General features: G+C 36.5%; 1 protein-coding gene across 6 annotated transcripts in view; it reads right to left on the reverse strand.

Annotated features, from left to right (window-relative positions):
• Positions 1-1,191: 1,191 nt before the first annotated feature.
• Positions 1,192-20,149, reverse strand: part of PTBP3 (polypyrimidine tract binding protein 3) — a 38,173-nt gene continuing 19,215 nt past the window's right edge. For 5 of the 6 annotated variants that reach the window (XM_066339415.1, XM_066339416.1, XM_066339417.1 and 2 more), the window contains 10 exons: positions 18,276-18,440; positions 14,933-15,043; positions 11,141-11,309; positions 8,011-8,088; positions 7,316-7,446; positions 4,694-4,727; positions 3,972-4,064; positions 3,227-3,443; positions 2,108-2,185; positions 1,192-1,406 (listed from right to left, as the gene is read on the reverse strand). In XM_066339415.1, coding sequence (XP_066195512.1) covers positions 1,274-1,406; positions 2,108-2,185; positions 3,227-3,443; positions 3,972-4,064; positions 4,694-4,727; positions 7,316-7,446; positions 8,011-8,088; positions 11,141-11,309; positions 14,933-15,043; positions 18,276-18,440 — 1,209 coding nt within the window. In that variant the 3' untranslated portion in view covers positions 1,192-1,273. The remainder of the gene's footprint in view (positions 1,407-2,107; positions 2,186-3,226; positions 3,444-3,971; positions 4,065-4,693; positions 4,728-7,315; positions 7,447-8,010; positions 8,089-11,140; positions 11,310-14,932; positions 15,044-18,275; positions 18,441-20,149) is intronic. The other variant, XM_066339418.1, reaches the window with a different exon arrangement.

Here is a 20,149-nt window from a genome sequence, read left to right on the forward strand (position 1 = left end):
AGAAAAAATGGATTTGCTGTTTGGCCTTACTATACAGGTTTGTTTGGGTTTTTTAGAATTTTTTTTTCTATCAGTGAAGAACTACCATCAGAGAAGTGCAATTAAGTAAATTTAAAGAATCTCTACGTGATTTCACAAAAAATGAAACCTCATTCTCATTTATATCCAATCCCCATACGAAAGCAGAAGAAACTAGAATTCAAAATTAATTATTAATTAATGAAAAAATATATTTTGAAGTATCATGGAAAACATTTTCAAAAAGACCAAGAGTAGAACTTTCACAAAGCCCACAATATCTTTGGAAGATACTTCAGACAAGGCTTCAATCTGTTGTTTCATACACACATAGTAAGGCACATAATAAGAAATTAGGTAAATACACAGAAATTTAAGTATTAGACTTTAGAGTGGTAAAAAACCTCGAGGTTTAATTCTTCTGCCCTGAAAGATGACCTTAGCAAAAATAACTTCTTAAAAATTGCTAAACCATCATAGACCTGAATATTTTCCATAAGATTGCAAACATTTAATTACTTTGAGAAATGTAAAAAATTATTTTAAATCAAGACCATTTTCCTGTTTTATTTTCTCCAAGGTACTGTTACACATCTCTTCATAGTAGAAATAGGACATCAAACTTCCAACCCACAGTCAAATCAACCTAATTCTCCAATATCACAAACCTTGAAGAAACTTGTCAAATACTTTTTATTCTACAGAGAGAAGGCACTGCCTTTTCTCTAATAATTTAATATATAAGAACAGCACAGACTTGTTTATAAAAAGTTATTTGTAAAGATTCACCAAAGTATGAACACACACGCCTTAACATAAATCCTACTTAGAGGATACTCACAGTTACTGTTTGCTTTTCTTCAAGAAACCAAAGCACTATTTCACATTCAAACGAGTGTTTAACGTGCACAGGGTAGATTTACCTTTTCATTAAACATATTTGTTTGGTACATTGTAGAAGCACTCTAAATTGTTTTGCAAGGCTGATTTTAAACAAAAGCTGAAATTATGTTCTCAAAATAATTTTAAGTAGGAAATCTGATGATAAATATTGCTGCTAAAACTATTTCACAAAAGAATTTTTCTATGGATTACATACTTGCATCTAAAATCAGAAAACATCATCACTTAATTCTTTGTGTATGAATGAGGTTTTGTTTTCAAGAGACAGAGTTGGTCACAGCTCTCTCAGTCTTTTATTTGAAAATTTTACTAAAACTGTTATGGAGCCTTAAAGGGAAAATTCACAGAAAATTTAGATCGAAGATTTTGAAAAGGAAACTTTGAGATGCTGGTTTCCTCCAAAGTCATGATTATGAAGCTCAATGAGAGCGTGAACTGCTTCTTCCACAGAGCCCAGTTGGATAAGAGCCATTTTGCAATCTTTCCTGAAGAACAATAAAAATGATTATTAATCCTAACCAAATTTTCACTAGCCAACACAAAAGTGGTGTGTTTTTTTTTCTCAGCTATATTACACACACTTGCCCAGCAAAAGAATCAGAGCTATTTATGCATCCGCTTAAATGTAAAGACAATAAAGCTACATACATTTTGCAAATCGATGGCCTAAAGTCGTATCACTTTTTCATTACACTGGACTTCAAAAAGCTAGGTCAAAATGAGGCTTGAAGACCTCTAAGAAATCATTTCATTGTCAAAATAGATAACATTTTTCTAGCAAGATCAATCATACTAAAATGATGCTGCCAAGTAACATTAATTAATGTAGATACATTGTCATCACTAATTTTTTATATGGCATTTTGCATACACAAAGCTTGCATTTTTTTAAGAAGTGAGCATTTAATTTCCTTAAACTTGTTTTACTTTGAACACACATGGAATTTGTCAACAGGATGCATATTTTTAGTTTAGTTATGCTAATCAAGTATTCCATTTAAAATTTTAAGACTTAAAGCATCATAAAAATCATGATAAAATCATATAGGCAAAAGAATCACTTTTGCCTATACCTATGTATACATGGAATTCTGCTTGTAGTTCTATACAGATAGTAAGTCACAAAAAAGCAATTAGCTATTTTCCAGGATGAAAGCTTTCTCAGCAATTTTACAAGAAAACTTACTGGAAAAATCTGAAGCCTTTCACAGTAGATCCTTTACTTGTAAAAAGGTTCTTCAAATCATCAACAGTAACAGAAGGCCTAATTGAAAAAAAATAAACAAACAAAACAAAAACAAACTCCCATCAATTTGTAGAAGAGCACAGTGTTCTGTAATAATATCAAGATCTCAGTTTTGACTTCTAAACTAGTTTTTGCTGTTTAAACTTATCTCCATCAACTCAAACCATGTCAACATTTCAGCCCAACACACTTGCCTTTTAGTCTACATTTTAGTATCACATTGTGCTACAAAAGATATTTTAGACATACTCGATTGTTTTTCATCTAACCCTGTTTCTTTCTCAGTAAGATTCAGATTGCATGAAAGTCTCCTAAAGTCGTAAGGAATACACTTCATCTTGCTATTTGTGCAAGTGCACGTCACATATTTTCAATTCTGAAAGATTTCTGTTTTACTCAAAAAGCTGTTTTCAAAGTGTCACCTAATTTCCTTTCTTGCTTGGGAAAATTCCATATTCCAAATTTCCTTTTTTCCCTCCCTCCACAGCTGCCAAACAAGAGAAGCCTGTAAAACTTAAGTTTGGCTGTTACTCCACACACTACTGATAACACCCTAGACATGAAGATTATTTCAGGTCTTAAAGAGCACACTAAATACTTTTTTCTTTCTCACAACTTGCCCTCCACATAAGAGATCTGAATTCTGTAGAAACTGATGTTTAAAAAGTGTTAAAATTATTTAAAACTGTATGTATCTCAAATAACAGGGTCAATGATGAATTTGTTGTCATGTAGATTACATAAAAAAAAAATCCTTTAACCTTTGTGAAATTTGGTGACACATGATTTAATATGCCAAAACCCAAAAGCATACTCTCAAGAAAACGTAAACTGATGAAAACATAAAAAAGATAATTCCTCCAGTTATTCTCTTTGCTAATGATAAAAACGGGACAGTTAAAGGATTCACCTGTTTTTAATTGTGTACCAGAATTACCCACAGCAGAATGAATTGTAAAAAGGCCAAGGAAAGAAAACCAAAACTTACATCAGACTTTTTACCTGACAACATAACCGAAAAACCATCCTTCCAAGGAGATGACACATGCAGATACTCACGGGATGTTGGAGAGATGCAGGGTGGCAGATGGAGGAAAGACATTTTGAAAGTTCCTAGAGCAGGGATTCTTAAAGCGATGTAAAGGGCTGTTGCTATAGTCCTTTGTGAGACCTTTGTCCTCTTGTCCCTCACGAGGAAGTTGAATTGTCTGATATTTTGAAAGAGTAGCATGCATGACCCTTCCATAAAGCCTCTGTCCATTCAAGTAGCTGATAGCTAACCAGTGGAAATGTAAGTTGAACAAGAATTAATGGAGGGGAAGAAAAGACAAATCTTTGAATACTAATACTGTTTTCTACTTAAGTGTCAGATTTCACATTCTAAATTTAAACTGCAACTTCCACATCTACCAGGTGGGCTATGTCACAACATTACATTTAAAAAAGGTAGAAGGATACAATATAACCTCCAGTTCAAATGCCAAGAAAATGCAAAATAGCATTTTAATAAAGACCAGTTGATTCTTCTCAAATAGGTAGATATAAGATAAATTGCAGGAAAATAATATAACATATTATTAAAATAAACAGCAGGAGAGTTGTATGTTTTAATCTAGTATTTACTAGATTGAGATTCACAGGACTTTTCTTTTAAACTACAAAGAGTTTATCAAAGTTTGCATGTAGTAATGCAGCACAATGATGAATTTAATTTGTTTATGCTTGTCACTGACAGATGACAAACTTCTCCTTTATATTAAACTCTAGTTAACTTGAAGAATAACTGTGCCTTGAAAATCAATACCTAATTGAGCCTGGGCTGCATCTGCCATCTGAACCAAAGCAATTCCTCTTTTCTTAAACATGATCTTCACACGATGCACATCACCATACACACCTGTAGAAATCCAGGAAGAAAATTTTTTCAGAGCACTGCTATGAAAAGCACAAGGCCAAGTCGTTTTCTTTTGACTAACATTAGTGTTACAAAGAATAATCATCTCATTAAGCAGGTTGCTTAAAACATTAGTATAAGGGGAGTTTGTGTATTATTTTCTGGGGCTCATAAGTGGAGGAACATTCTCCAGATCCTAGTCATACTATCACATGTTTATGTTCAGGTTCAGTTTTTAAACAGAGCATTAGTTGTCAAAGTTCTCTTAACCATGGCATATTAAAATATTACTCTGCCAAACATTGTCCCTTGCAGCTAATTGTATGAGCTAGTTCTGCACAGAATTTCCTCTGATGCAACCTCTGTTTTTTCATCCTACACTGCTTTCCCATTTTCTGTAGTAAACAAATTGAACCACACACCAAAATTCTTCTGACACTAACTGTTCTGCCATTTTGGTATCTGTGGCTTTCAAGTCCTGTCTCAACTTACTGTCATTTTAAAACCAGTGCATTCTCTCAGTGCATTTCCTGGACATGCACAGAGCAATGGAGTTTTAATTAACCAGCATGGGTCAAATAAATAGAACCACTAGCCCTGTGATTTGTCAAGGTATATTTGACATATCTTACCAAATAGGATGAAAAGTCCATAAGGTGTGATGGCCTGTTTAAATGATAAAATGAGTGCATTATTTCTAAAGCCATGCAAATAAAGACATCTATTCCATAGGTGCATGGTAAACAAAAAGAGTGGAAGAGATACTGCGTACTAATACATAAACCTGTCTCTCCAAAAGCCATTCCCTGCAATAACCACAGTGTATGGCACTCTTGTTAATACACATTTTGCTACGCACATGTAAAATACGTAAACAAGCAAACACTTCAGCTCATGCATGTTCATCACTCAAGACTCATTCTGTCATGCTGCAGAAGCTATTATTTTTTTAAAGTTGCTTCATTATTTGACCTTATTCTAAGCTAGCAGCTCATTCCATGAAAAAAAATGAGAGACATTTGTTAAATTAAGAATAAAGCATTAAAGAACTCCTTTGAATTTTGTAACAGACAATACCAACAAAACTAAACCCAGTTCCTCCAAAATATGTTTGCTTTGTCATCAGTTTTGTCCTCATCCCTCTACATGGCCATGACATTCAAAAGGGAGACACAGCAAATCTAACTGTTTATGTATGAAGCATACAGAAACTGGTATTTAAATTATATTAAATTATTGGCTCTGAACAGAAAGCTAAATACTGAAAGGAATTATTTTTCTTCAGTGACTCTCAATTAAATTCTTGTGTGCCAAATACCAAAGAAGATAATTTACAATCTAATGCAGCCAGAAGTTTTTCAACTGAGGCAAAGGTTTTGCCAGTAATGAGTGCCAAAAATACCTGTCTATCAAAAGTACTTTTCATACTCCCTAGCCCCATTCCTTCTCAACTCAAATGTGTACCAAACATACCTAAATTATTGAAAAATAGAAAACATTTCAGCCTAAGTGTAAGGTCATACCCATTTATCATCAGCATTTAGTGATAGTAAATAATTACTATTAATGTAAAATTTAATTTCATCAAGAGTTTATTCTTCTGGCCCAAATATTTTAATTCAGGATGGAGACTTCTGCTTTTAAAAAGAAGTTTCTTATTCAAATGAGACCACAATAGTTCTACTTAAAAAAACCCAACAAACCAAAGGGTGCGAGGGGGAGAGAATGAAAGACAAACACAGATAATTTAAAAGTCTTAAAGGAATGTTTAAACGCACACTGAAACCCTGCAACAGGAGAGAAATATGAACTAAGGCAAACCAGATTTTCTATACAGAGAAAAAGGAGTGACAGGGGTCTGACAACCAATACTGAAGGACAAGCGTTACAGAAGTGCCAAGAAATATATTTCCAACATTAATGCTGTAGTATATTCTTATTTTTATCCTTTTAAGAAGTTAAGCATTACTTAAGACATTGACATTGTATCGTGCATTACAGCACTAAGTTCTACATGAATTCTTAGCTATGATTACTACCATGTAAAACATCAATGTCCTAAAAAGAGCTCTGACCTATGCTCCACATATGCTTATTCTTAAGAGGCATGCTCCTTTCAGATTCAGAAAATCATCTTAAATAGTCAGCTGCAGAAAGCACATCCACATCCATCATCAGAAACTCAGATACATTGAAAAATCAAAGAAAAAAAATTACTTGTCTTACAACCCTTTCTACAGATGGGTTTTTGATGCTTACTGTGTATTTGGCTGTTAGTATGAAAAAAGAAACAGAACAATTACTTAAAGAAACTGGTGAACAGATTTTTAAACACGAGAATATAAAGGTAACATCAATTTTGCCAACAACTCCTAGCAGGTTTATAGTTAAGGAAATATATTGAGTGTGTGTAACAAGAATTTTACATTGCTGCAACAGGACTGCTTATTAACAGTCAAAAAGAATTGTGTTTTAAGTCATGGTCCTGGTAAAGCTTGATTTTATTTTTTAAGATGTATATTGCTTTTAATTAAGCACTGATCAGTGTTCAAATAACATGAGAGTACAGTTATAGACCAGTCTATGTAATTTTCACTATAAAAATAACTTTCTAAGTTGTTCTTGAAATTTTAAAGCCATCATATGAAAAAGTATCTGTGTGGCTCTATGAAAAGTTAACAAGGGTACTTACTAACTTTTAAAAATTAATGTAGTGATGTCAATAACATAATGTACCTGTGTTCTTTTTCTTCAATCTCAAAAAAGTTGCAAAACTAGAAAGGACCTATACATGTTGAAAAAGGTACTTGATTTAGCATGCCTTTGTTTCCTTTTCTGTACCTTTCTATTTAATTAATTTTTTTACCAGTGTAAGGAAAAATCCTTTGCCTTTTTTACCGATAAAACAGCACACAGAAAAGTCATACTAAGAGAGATATCACTAAACTATCATATGTATGTTGGTTACATCTTCCAACATTTCTTACATTTGACCATAGACTTCTCTCTAATTACTAGCTACACTGCTAACAAATGGTTCTTGAAGTAAATTCTGTTAGGAAGCTTTTCACCAATGACTGGAGTTTCTAAAGCTCATCAATACCGCCAACTATCTAAAACAAGTATAGACCTGTCCTGTTTTTTATATTATCAACATAGACAATTTCTCCTATTCCTTCAGCTCATGTCAGTTTGCAGGATTCTGGTAGTTGGTAAAAGGTGACACTTGCATCAGTTCCACCAGTCAAACTTACTTCAGGGTTGAGGTTGCTGACTAGTAAAACGGAGTTTCCTGGAATACCAGGATTAGTCATGTGTCCAGGCACTGCTGATGTGGTGACCATGGGAGGACCAAGTGCACCAGGAGCAGGCGGAACAGAAGGACCTGAAAAAGCATAAATATCGTCACTTGACATCTCAAAGTGGAAAAGGAAGAATACAGAAGCAGGTTATATTTGGCAAAAACATCAGTATTCAATTAAAAAATGCTTTTAAGGAGTTTAGTTATTACTAGTATCTGACCATGAAAGCAGTAAGCACCTCCCTTTCAGAGAAAAAAGGAATATTCAGCTACACAAACCGACCCAAACAAAAGGGCACATAAATTGCAACCCAAGAAAGAAGAAAAATAATTCAGCACACAAGTTTATTCTGAGAATCATAGTAGTTTTATGATTCTGAGAAAAACAAATGCTTCATTTCTTTTCTTGCATGTAATCTTTATTATGGCATTTAAGTTCTTTGCTTATTGAATGATAAACTACACCAGTATATGCTTTTTACTACAGAAACTTATTTTATTTAATATTTATATGAGAAAGAATTACAATTACTCAAATTAATATTGTGTTCTGATTGATATATTTTAAAACAAATGGCTCTGAACAGATGTTTCAGACTGGCCATTAGCCATAACTATAAACACCACATTTTTAGAAAACAAACTTACCTGCTCCCTGAGGAAAGCCCAGGGGTGGGGCAAACCCAGAAGGCCCTGTATATGATGGAAAGATGGTATTTTGTGTGGCTAGAGAGAACAGACAGATTTTTTTTTAAGTAGATTTTAAAAGTTTTAGACAACAGAAAAGATTTCAGTAGAATCAGCTACCAATGCCGCTATTTTGACTTTATCTGTGATTCAAAATATTTATAAAACTTTTGGGTTAAAACTCTCATTGAAAGCTAAGATTCTGTTTTACAAAGACAATTTTCAGCCACTTTTGAAGGCAAACATTCTGGTCACCCTCAACATTTTTCTCTAAAATGAAGTCAGGGTAAAATGTAAATTAGAGAAGTTTGAATAGGAAAGCAGAGCAGAGATTCATATCTGTTAAAGCCTGTGTTCAATGGTTTCTATTTGTACAATGGACATGTATTCTAGAAATTTTCTTCAAGTAAATACAGTCAAAGATGTTTTGCAATGATGAGATACAACTCCTGAATACTAAGTACAAATTAGTACAAATTAAACAATACAAACTTCTACAACTAATCTGAGATTCTGAAATTTACTAGCTGCTGAAGTGCATAAAGCATATATGTTCTGCTTTTTAAGGAGATGTACTTTCCCAGTTTGTGCAACTTATAAATAACCAGTGTTTTTTATAGTTGCCCTGGAAATGACAAGAATTAACAGACTTGGAATAGCAACCTATGGAGAGTCCCAGCATCAAAGATAACTCTGATTTCCACAACAGCATGTGGAGGTAAGTGCTACCCAGGATAGCACACAAAGCTGTGTTCCAAGCAGTTAGAAACAAACTTGAGTTGTGTATTTGTTCACACGCAAGGACACACCAGATTTTAATTTTTTTCAAAAGGGGCAGGTAAAATCAGAAAACACATTCTACAAGCTTGGTAATATGTCTGTTTAACTACTCAAACCTCCACACCACTGACTAAAATAGAGCTACTAGCATACGGTTATTGATAGGGATAATACAATACCAAAAGAAGTATCTATTATGAATTACAAAAAGAAATGGAACAGACACCACAGATCATGAATATTGCATCACATTACACCTCCTCTTATCTGTGGCAACAAAGTGTCTTTCACATAAAACACTGAACACATTTATCACACCAAAGCAAGTAAATACATTCTTGAAATACACGCATTGGTGCATTATACTAACAAGTTCTGGCAATATGGTTATTAATCACTTATTCACAATCCAAGAATAGTAATGGCCACATGAATGAAGAAATTGATCAAGAACTTTTATTCTGCCAAATAAGACCTGCATGTTGCACCCGGATACCAAAATCAGGAATGTAATTAATTGTGAAACTAAGCTAATGCAGAAAGATCTGGAATTCTTTGTTGCTTTTTTTTTTTTTTATTTTTTTAATTCATTTGCTTTATGGTTATCAGCCTAGCTTTCTAAGCAAGCCAATTTATGTATTTCTGCTATTATTCACTGGATGTAAGAAACTCTTTAAATGCAAAGTATGTGTGAAATCTGTTTGTTTATAGTCCAGTATATTTTCCATTAAAAGCAAAAGAAAAATAAAGAAAAAAGAGAAGAAAAACAAGTTTCAAGAGCAGTTCAGTTTTGCTATAAAGATAACTTTAAGTCTAAAATATCCCCAGCGTTATTATTCTGATAGTTACCAGCTGTGTCTTCTAATTCTACATCAAACCAACATCCACTAGTAATAAGAGGTAGTGGAAGTACTCACATGACCGAGAACATCTTTTGCTCATCTTCTGTAACTAAGCCTCTCAGAACATGCCAATGACAATACATGCATGTTGTCACCACTGACAGAAAGGCTAGGAAGTACACTTCTCCCCATCTACAGCTATTTATTGGTTTGGGGCTTTTTTTTAATATACGTGCAGCTGCTTTACTGTGAGTGTACCACAGACAAATTTTGGTACAGACATGAGACTATTCCAGCCCTTCTTACTCTTACAGTAAGAGAAAACAAGGTTCTTAGCAATGAGAAGCTTGTTAGAGTGAGGGGTAAGACTGAGAATTGTTCATATGTTATTCTCCAAAAGCATAGTTACTTCTCCCCTACAAGCAAGTGCAGAAATAAACTACTCTAATTGTACTTTACCCTTCCACTGGCATTTCAAATAGTGCAAGTCTAATTAATTAGAATATATTAGTCCTATAACAGCACATTTCTATAATGCTGTATGGCAAATTCCACCATCTTCCTCTGCCCCAGACTGTAATGACAGTTGTCCACTACATAAAGATCCAAGGCCTGTGTTTAAGGGGAGCAGTAAAGATGAAAGTCAAGAAAGTAGTGAATGCAACTCATTTTCTTATTCTAATCTAAGCTAACTAACACAACTATCCAAAAAAATCAAACCAAACCCAGTATTTTCCCTAGCTACTATTGAAATGTAAAGGAAAAGAGGGAATTATTCTCTCATGCTTTTTACTGTGCTTATCAACTGAACAGTACTTAGATACCTATCCAACAGTTAAGACAGTTCTTAGCTGTGTATTATTGCTAATGGTTGTCATTAGAGAGAATCTAAAATCATTCAAATTGTCTTGTGAGCATTTTTCCAGTGTCACTACAAGCAGACACTTCTATATGCCAAAATGACCTCTAAAATCTAAGAAAATTTCTTAGATTTTATATTTTAGAAGATAAATACAGACATACACAAGTAAGTAGAGAATTTTGGATTTTATTACAGTTTTGTTTCTTGCAGCACTCAATTATCCTTAAAAGATCAACAAATAAGAGCTAATACCCATAAAACACTTATTTTCAAGCAGCTTTAGGCAGCCAGTGTCAATTTGTGGTGATTTCCATTCTGATGCAAAATATTTACTATATTACCCGCACCAATTATACCATTTCACAGCATTTTAGCAGTGTTTTGTACCTTTTTACAACACTTTAAATTTGCCCACAAGTATTCCTCATGTTATTTATTCACTTACTATGACTTGGACTTCACACTTCCCATACAAGTTTTACTGGATGTAGCAAACAAATGTACGCAAAATGTACCCTTCTCTGAACCTAACATGAATTCAGAGCATAAATGCGACACAAAAATTATCATCTGTGTGTATTTAGCGCTAGATGTGAAGGTTTCTTACAAAAGGCAGCAGATGTCTCCACAGTTCGTTGGCCATCACCAAAAGGAAGGTCAGGGCGAGTGAAATCTCTACTTTTGTCATTGTTGTACTTCACTGTTAGATTAGTTAATTTGGAGAAATCAATACGCAGAGTGCAGCACCCAGTGTAGATACTATGGCCATCCAGAGACTGAAAAAGACATTTTCAGAGATAAAACACATGATGGCAAGCCAATACTGTAAGTTTACATTATTATTGCAGTGTGCAAGTTTTGCATTTATTAATGTTTGATGAGGAAAGGGAAACACCTACAGAAGTGACTTTTCTACGAAGCTATAGTGAAACCCAATCAGTGACTAGGGTTAAATATTGATATCTGGTTAAACCAGTAGAAAGCTGACACGTTAAAATGAGAGAATTCCGGGAATCTTTCCCTTTTTCTTCCAGCCTTGGGAGAGATAAGCTGGTCCCGGCTCGCTCCTTGCTGCAGGGAGGCCGGGCCAGCCAGGCCCTGCTCGGGCCAAGCCTGGTCTGGCCTTTGGGGACCAGCAGCTGCCTGCGGGGGAAAGCAAAGCCACAGCTACTAACATCCAGCAAACATTAAGGCCCGCCCCGCGGGAGGCGTCCGCCAGGCCCCCGGGTGTGGCTGGGCCCACCCCAATACCACCGAGGGGTATGGAAGTGTCCATCAGCCTGCCCGGCTGCCGAGATCCTAGCGGAACCGCAGCGTGGCCGGATTTTACCACGTTGGGCTACTGCCCGGAAAAACACTCATGCCCTCTGCAGACCTGGGAGGATGTTAACTCTTTCCTTGCACAAATGAAACTTGCAAAGCAATAACCTTTCCCGAAGTGAGAGGAAAAGGACAGAGTCAGACGTGGAGACAGCGCATGAGACAGAAGTCAGTAAAGAGAGAAATAACAGTCTTAAGTGAGAGAAAGATTGAGGAGTTGCTTAGTTTGGGCTGGACTTCTCTTGTGAGGCCATGGAGAATATGGACTAAAATATCTACCTGTAATTTACAGAATGCTTTTTGGGAGGATGCAAAGTTCTAGTCATAGCTGTGAGCTGATGTAGCTCTAATCTAATTGAGCATTTTGGACAGAGAAAGACAGAGATACAGAGATATGAAGTTGTCAGCCCGCAGGGAAAAAGAAGACCTCTAGTTTTTTGAGATGAAGATGATTTGAGAGATGATGAAGAGAAACTTTGTTTTATACTAGAACAGTCATCCTTAATCCGTATCCTAAAAAAGCTGATATTCCCATGAGCACAGCTGAGGGAGAAGCTGCCAAATGGGAGGGACTTCATGGTTTGCAGAGTTTCCGGGCAGCTGTACCATGACATGGGAGCCACCAGAGAACTGTTCTTTTCTTTGTGGCAGTGTCTCCATGAGATTTTTAAGAGAGGCTCCTCTCCCTAAGAACTGATAAAAGACTATTTTAAAGTGGTGAAACTGACTGAAAATCCCAGGTTTTGTTTCTTATGTAGTCAGTGAGAAAGTGAACAGCTGTTGGAAGAGAGGTGTTTTGAAAGGTTTATTCTCATTCCTATTAATTTTTTTTCTCTCCTGTAGCTTTGTCAATAAACCTGTCTTTACACTCTTTTAAGTTTTGGATCTGCTTTGCTTCTCTCCAAATCCTATCTCACAGCAGAAAAAGAGTAAATAATTTGAGCAGACACCCAAACCACTACACTTATTTGAGAAAGAGAAATTGGAGAACATGAAACCACTGTATGCAGGTTTTCAGTACTTGAAGGTGGCCTGTAAGAAAGATCAAGACAGACCTTTCAGTAGGACAGATTATTATAGGACAACGGGTAATAGCTTTAAATGGGAGGGTTGCTTTGGATTAGCTATATGGAAGAAGTTTTTTTACAATGAGTGTAATGAAACATTGGCACAGCTTGCCCTGAGAGGAGGCTGATGCCCATTGGACTGGGCTTTGAGCAACCTGATCTCACTAAAGGTGACCCTGCTCACTCCAGGGGATTGGACTGGATGACCTTTAAAGGTTGCTTCCAATTCAAACTATTCCACCATTATAGAGTTTTCACCTTGCAATTGTGTCCAAACAGCAATTCACCATCTGGTATTAAGCCCTCTTTTTAAACACCAAGTAGACAATTATGCTGCCACTATCCTTACCTAAATATCCTCTGTAGAGTTCTAGTGTAGTCCACTAGTTAGCATTATATCACCTTGTGCGAATTGGAAAAAACATAGCTTTAAGCATGACTTGACTTCCTATATTTCTAATCTTACTTCTCTCCCACTCAACACACAGTATCAGATGGTAACAGGAATACTAAATTAGAAATTTTAACTGGATGAACTGACCCTTACATGAGGGACTCTAATGAAGGATCTGAAGCACAAGTCCTGTAAGGAGTGCTGGAGGGAGCTGGGGTTGTCTGCCCTGAGGGAAAGGAGGCTCAGGAGAGACCTTACTGCTCTCTCCAATTGCCTGAAAGGAACCTGTAGCAATGTAGGAGTTGGCCTCCTCTCTGGTGTAACAAGTGACATGACAAGAGGAAGTAGGCTCAAGTTCTGTAAGGGGAAATTTAGACTGGATATTACAAAAATTTTTTTCATCAAAAGGGTTATCAGGCATTGGAACTGGCAAGTGGTGGAGTCACCACCCCTGGAGGTATTTAAAAGATGTGCTGATGTTGTGCTTCAGGACATAGTTTAGAATTGAACTTGGCAGCATTACGTTTATCATTGGACTCAATGAACCCAAGGGTCTTTTCCAATTTAAGTCCCCAGACTTGGGCATGACTTTAACTGAAACAGCAGAGCAGACAGATCTTGTGCCAAACAACACCCAGAAGTGGTGCATAATTGTTGTGGGCAATGCTTTTATACAGCAAACAGAGGCACCCATGTACTGGCGTGACCATTGGTATAGAAAAAACTCTCCAGTCTGCCTCTCTGGGACTTGAATCATAGGTGTCATAAAAAGATTGCTAAGGCTTTTCTACACATCTGACTATTTATTTACCTCATGCTTCCTGTATATGAGAACTAAAGATGACTTGGGTGAAGGGGCAGAGGCCTCCTCAGCAATGTCACTGACAACACAAAGCTGGGAGGAGTGGCTGATACCCCAGAGGGCTGTGCAGCCCTTCAGAAGGACCTTGACACACTGGAGAGATGGGCAGAGAGGAACCTTCTGAAATTCAGCAAAAGCAAATGCAGAGCAGACTGGAGCCTGATCTGCTGGAAAGCAGCTCCACAGAGAAGGTGCTGTGGGTTCTGGTGGACCACAAGCTGCCTGTGAGCCAGCAATCTGTCCTTGTGGCCATGCAGGCCATGGCATCCTGGGGTGCTGTATTGCCAGGAGGTCAAGTGAGGTGATCCTGCCCCTCTGCTCAGCACTGGTGAGGCCACATTTGGAGTGCTGTGTTCAGCTGTGGACTCCTCAGCCCAAAAGAGACATGGAGCTGTTGGGAAGGGTCTAGTGTAGACCTACAAAGTTGATTAAGCAATTGGAGCATCTCTTTCACCACTGAGAGAGCTGGGCCTATTCAGCCTTGAGAAGACTGAGATGGAATATTATCAATGATTTTTGTTTTGATAAACTCATGCAGGTCCTGGAGTACATGCTATACATTCATTTGCAGTTGATGGCAGAGTGCTGTCTTCTTAACTAAAGAGAGATGTCAAAGTTACTCATGTGCAACAAGATTGTTAGAATGATTAGAAATCACAAAGTTAACAGTCAAAATACTCCTAATGGTTCCCCTGTCCCTCGGCAGGAAAAAACCCCAACAAACAAACAAAATCAAGCTGAATACACTATACTTACCATTTTGGCATAATATGCATTTGTTGCATCAGCATATTGGAGCAGAGATTGAAACTGATTGTTCTTATGGAACATAACAATCTTCACAACAAAGCCAAATTTAGAGAAAACCTGTTAGGGAAAAAACATGGACTTTAAGAAGCAGTAAATAATTCACGCACACTAAAAACTAGCATTTAATATTCCAAATAAACTTCTGAAAAATATTTCTGTTGTGACAGCTGAACAAAAATTGTGTGAACTCAGAATTTTGTTAAAAAAAATAAAGGCTACAAAAAATGTGAAAGAAGGATAAAATTTCCTTAAAGAATTAACAATGTCTAATCAACTAACTACAAGGAAGGACAGTCCAAACAGGCATTTGTCCAGTGTCTGCAGAAAAATTGTGGATAATGAATCAGAGTTGAGGTTTGAGAAATGGACGCCACAAGTCATAAAATCACAGACCATGTTGAGTTGGAAGGGATCCACAAGGATCATCAACCAAGTCCAGTTCCCAGCTCTGCACATGAGACCGCAAGAGTCACACCATCTGCCTGAGAGCATTGTCCAAAGGCCTTGGAAACTCTGTCAGGCTTAGTGCTGTAATCATTTCCTGGAGAGCCTGTACCAAACACCCTCATCCCACAACTCAGCTTTTCCTCAAGTCATTTCCTCAAGTCCTGTCTCTGGTCACAACACTGAAGAGATCAGTGCCTGCTCCTCCCACTTCCCCTCTGAGGAAGCTGTAACTGCAATGAGATCCCCTCTCAGTCGTCTCTAGGCTGAACAGACCAAGTGTCCTCAGCCACTCTCTATATGTCTCTCCCTCCAGACCCTGTACACTGCTGACTCATATTCAAGTTGCCATTGACCAGATGTTCAGGTCCCTTTCCACAGTGCTTCTCTCCAGCCTCTTGTTCTCTAGCTCATACACATTCCCCTTCCCTGTTCCAACCTAATTTAAAGCTCTGTCAATAAGTCCCACTAGCTCTTACACTAGAACCCTTTTTCCCCTCTAAGAAAAGTGCATCACATCAGGTGTCAGTGGAACAGGTGTTGAATAGATTATCTCATGGACAAAAACCCCAAAATTTATTCAAGTACACCATGGAACCACCTGTTAACCTCATGGATCTGTCTATTTCTATTAGTATTATTCCTTGTTACTGGAAGTCAGTTGAGATGGGAACTGCAAACTACATTTCAAGGTATCCACCTTTATGATCTGTACATTAGACAGATTGCAAACATAAGTAATGCAGAAATACTTTTAAAGGCTGAATTTAAATATATATACATTGAAAATGAAAGTGTGCATTACATGCAGATATCTATACAAAAGCAAAGCCACAAAGAGTGAGGACAAAAATAAAGCTAGGACATATCATGTAACTGCAAGAAAAAGATGTCCAAATTAACAGCCAAAGAGGAAAGGTGAGTTTGAGAAATACTATTAGTTTTCAGACAAACTGTTAGAATCAATGCAAAGTCAGGAAAGCAGAAACCCCTGAGAAATATTAAACCTGCAATTGAAGGAAAGGCCATAGATAAGTATAAGCACCTCTTTCCAGCCTCTTAGGCCTAGAATCAACAATACAAGACTAATGTCCCAGCTTTTTGTACCCAGAAATAAGATTTTAATGCTGCAGTCATCATTTAGTCATAGAAAACAGAACAGAAACTTTTTCACAACAGTTTAGCCTTTGAGTTCCTGTTCATAAAGCACTTCCTCTTAAGAAATGCCTAAATACATCTTCTCAACATATGTTTTTCCATGTTTGTCCAGAGAACTTAATAGATCTTTTCAAGGTAATGAAATGAAATGTACTCCTTCCTGTTTGATTTTAAACCTAAACACACTGTATATATAAATTTTTTTTCTGCAAAGATAACAATGAATTTTCAACTTCTTATGATAAATATTTTAAGGTGAATTGTGATTAAAAAAGTTCATTTCTTGACAAGCAAGACAACTTACAATATACAATCCAAGTATGAGATGACAGCTTGCTTACTGGTGCTCCATAAGATGCCATACTTGTCAGTGAAAATACTAATTTCCATTAGCCTTACCACACAAAGTAAAAGTCAGATTGCAGCAATTGGGCACAAAGTGCTGCTTTAATGAGAGGAGATTGTCCCCTATTAAAAACTCCAAAACAGATCTCTTCTCAAATATTGCTAAATTTTCAAGACATACTGGAAAAGTAGTTGAGTGAGAGCAATTCAAATACTGAAAACACAGTTGTGCTGCACTGAAGTAGACTAAAATCAAAATAAACTAAATTAATAAAAATTTCCTCTTTGTTGTTGCATTCTTAGAGCTAACACAGCTCCCATAAATAAAGAGCTCGTTCTGAGGTTATTCTGAATGCAACTATAATCCTATGCAGCTGACATAGTATTTGCACAGGTTCAGTAATCAGTAAGCAACACTCAAAGACAGATACAAAGGTTTAGATCAGGCAAACTGCTACATCCAAGTGACAACTAATATGTAGACTAGTTAATCAGAATCACGGTGAGGAGGTACAGAGAAACAGAAGATTTTAAGAGGTAAGACAAAAAACAATTATTGTTTGAGATCTTAGCAGAGAAGGAAGAGAATCTTCCAGGACTGCATGTTCCTACAAAATCATCCAAGTTATTCTAAACTGTATTATTTAATAAACTTATATGTGGGGCATGGTTTTTACTGCATTAATCACTACCAATTACAAAAGCTTCAAGTATGAAAAACTTTGCAATATTTGTAAATTATCAACAGATAATGGTTGCAAAGAAGTGGTTTCAAAGTTATTATTTTTAAACTTAGAGCTTTCAACAGCATAGTCCAAACACCCAGCAGAAGTTACAGTAATGTCTTTCATAACCACAGCCTAGCATTTTTCTAAGCCTTCAGAGGTAGTCAAATGCCATTTTAAAGATGAACGATCAAAAACATTTGTCCAAGAAATTTGCGTATTACATTACTTGCACTGAGATATAAAAGTGAATATAAAACCCTAAATACAAAGCAAACCACAAGGGTTACTCAGGAGAAAGAGGGCTATGGATTCAATATTTCACTAGCTTATCATGAAAGCAGAATTAACAGTTCAATTTGGTGCTGCTTCCACAGCAAGGAACTAAATGAGACAACATGAAAATCGGAGTATTGAAGCCCTGTTTACTTGAATTTCATTTACACAGAACTATTTCAAACCTAGATACCTGGGTTCAGGAAATTATTTTAGAGATAGTCCTCACTCAGAAGATTCAGGAACCACAGGTACTTAAAAAAAAAAAAAAAAATCAAGTAATGGATTTACAGTAGCAAGATTGAAAGAGATTGTGACTTTTTTTAAGCAAACTTCATTACCTGATGGAGTATGTCTAAAGTGACAGGGTAAAAAACATTTTCAACAATGATTCGAAGAACAGAACCATGATTTGGAAGGACCCCACCTTCAGCAGCAAGAGCACTTGTAATACCCAGGTTTCCATGCTGCACAACATTCACACCTTGCAATGCAGCTTGGGGTCTCTGAAATTAAGTCATAGCAGAGAGCGCAATTATTTTACATATATATTATTCATACTGAAACAAAGTTCTTCTAAATGAAAAGGACATAACACATAACTTCAAAAAACCATACTTCCTTCATATTATTGATTCAAATCCCACATTAATAAATAAATTATAACTCTTACTTTCCATGCCCCTACCTTACAACTAGTCAGTGTAATTCAGAAAATTACAACTAATTTTTAGCTTTACTAGGATTTCATTCTCTTCAGAAACTAAGCTTTGGTGGGGATAGGCTTAAAGGTGCACACTCTACTCTTCTTTTAGAGCAAAGCCATCAACCACAAAAAATAGGTTCAAATCTCACTCCTCAAACTAGACTTCAGTGATTAGAAAAGTCTCTTCACTTGTTTTTCATGGGCTTTCCCCAAAAAGGTCTTCATACTTCCTGTGAGTAGCAGGAACATGGAGAGATGCTCTGTTCCAAATGCAGTATTGTCACCTGAAGTCATGCCCCACCTACACTATCTCCTTGGAAGACAGATAAAACAGAGTACATGGCACATGTTACCTAGTTTCAGAAAAATATAACCCAGAAAAATAATCTGTACTTCAGGGCGCAGCCTAGGGAGTAGGACAGTAACAGTATTCAGCTGCTCTACTACATTCTCTTTAATATTTAGATAAAACTCAAATATAAGTGCCAAACAGCTTATTTTTAAAAGCAAACAATGCTGCTACAGAAGAAAGCAAGTGCCATGTACCAAGTTGAAAGTACTCAGAAAGAGACCCAAGGTGTCTTATTTGCAAATATAAAGTTCCTGAGGCTGTTATGCAAATCACATCCTTAAAACAAAAATCTTGTTATTTATTTGGTTTTGCAGACACAAACAGATCCAGCAATCTTAGATAAGGAAGGAGACAAATAATATTTACCAGACTGACAAGCTTTCAAGACTTCAGTGACTTTTATGTCAGCACAAATGAATGATTTATGCCCAAATCACTACCGTCAACATTCGTACAGAGAAAAAAAAAGTCATGATATACACATCACAGTATATAATTTATGTATCTAAGCAGGAGGTCAATTGAAATTAATTTTAGAATTCAAAATCCAGTATTAAGCCCTAGAGTACTCTGCTAGTGACTGGACCCCAGCCTTATGTCACTGGTCACAGCCATTTTAGCCTTTCAAATCACTTCACAATTCACTTCAGTAGACCGCATTAATTAGTTTATCTATTAGCATGCTACAGGAAACAACACTGAAAGTCTTGCCAAAGTCGACATAAACAATATCCTCTTGTCTCATCCACCAATCCACTCATCTCGCCATAAAAGGTCATCACATTGATCAGGCATAAGGCCCTTTTAAAAACCTATGCTTGACTATGACTAACCACTTTCTTTTCCTCAAAATGTTTGGAGATAGCATCCAGAATGAGTTCCTCCATTCCTTACCCAGGGACCAAGGTAAGATTGATCAAGCAGTGGTCCCTCAGATCTTTCTTTTGATCTTCCTTGTTGTCCTTCCGTAAGACAGGAGAAGGATTGCCTTTTTTCTAGTCCTCAGTACCTTTTCCAACTGGCACTACGTTTTCAAGATCATACAGTGGCATTGCAGTGACATCAATCTGCTCCCTCAGCACTCAAAAGTGCATCTCACTAGGGCCACAGACTTTTTGTTTATCCAATTAATTTAAATGTTCTCTAATGTGATTCTT

This window comes from Sylvia atricapilla, chromosome Z, assembly GCF_009819655.1.
Source record: "Sylvia atricapilla isolate bSylAtr1 chromosome Z, bSylAtr1.pri, whole genome shotgun sequence".
Classification (NCBI taxonomy): domain Eukaryota; kingdom Metazoa; phylum Chordata; class Aves; order Passeriformes; family Sylviidae; genus Sylvia; species Sylvia atricapilla.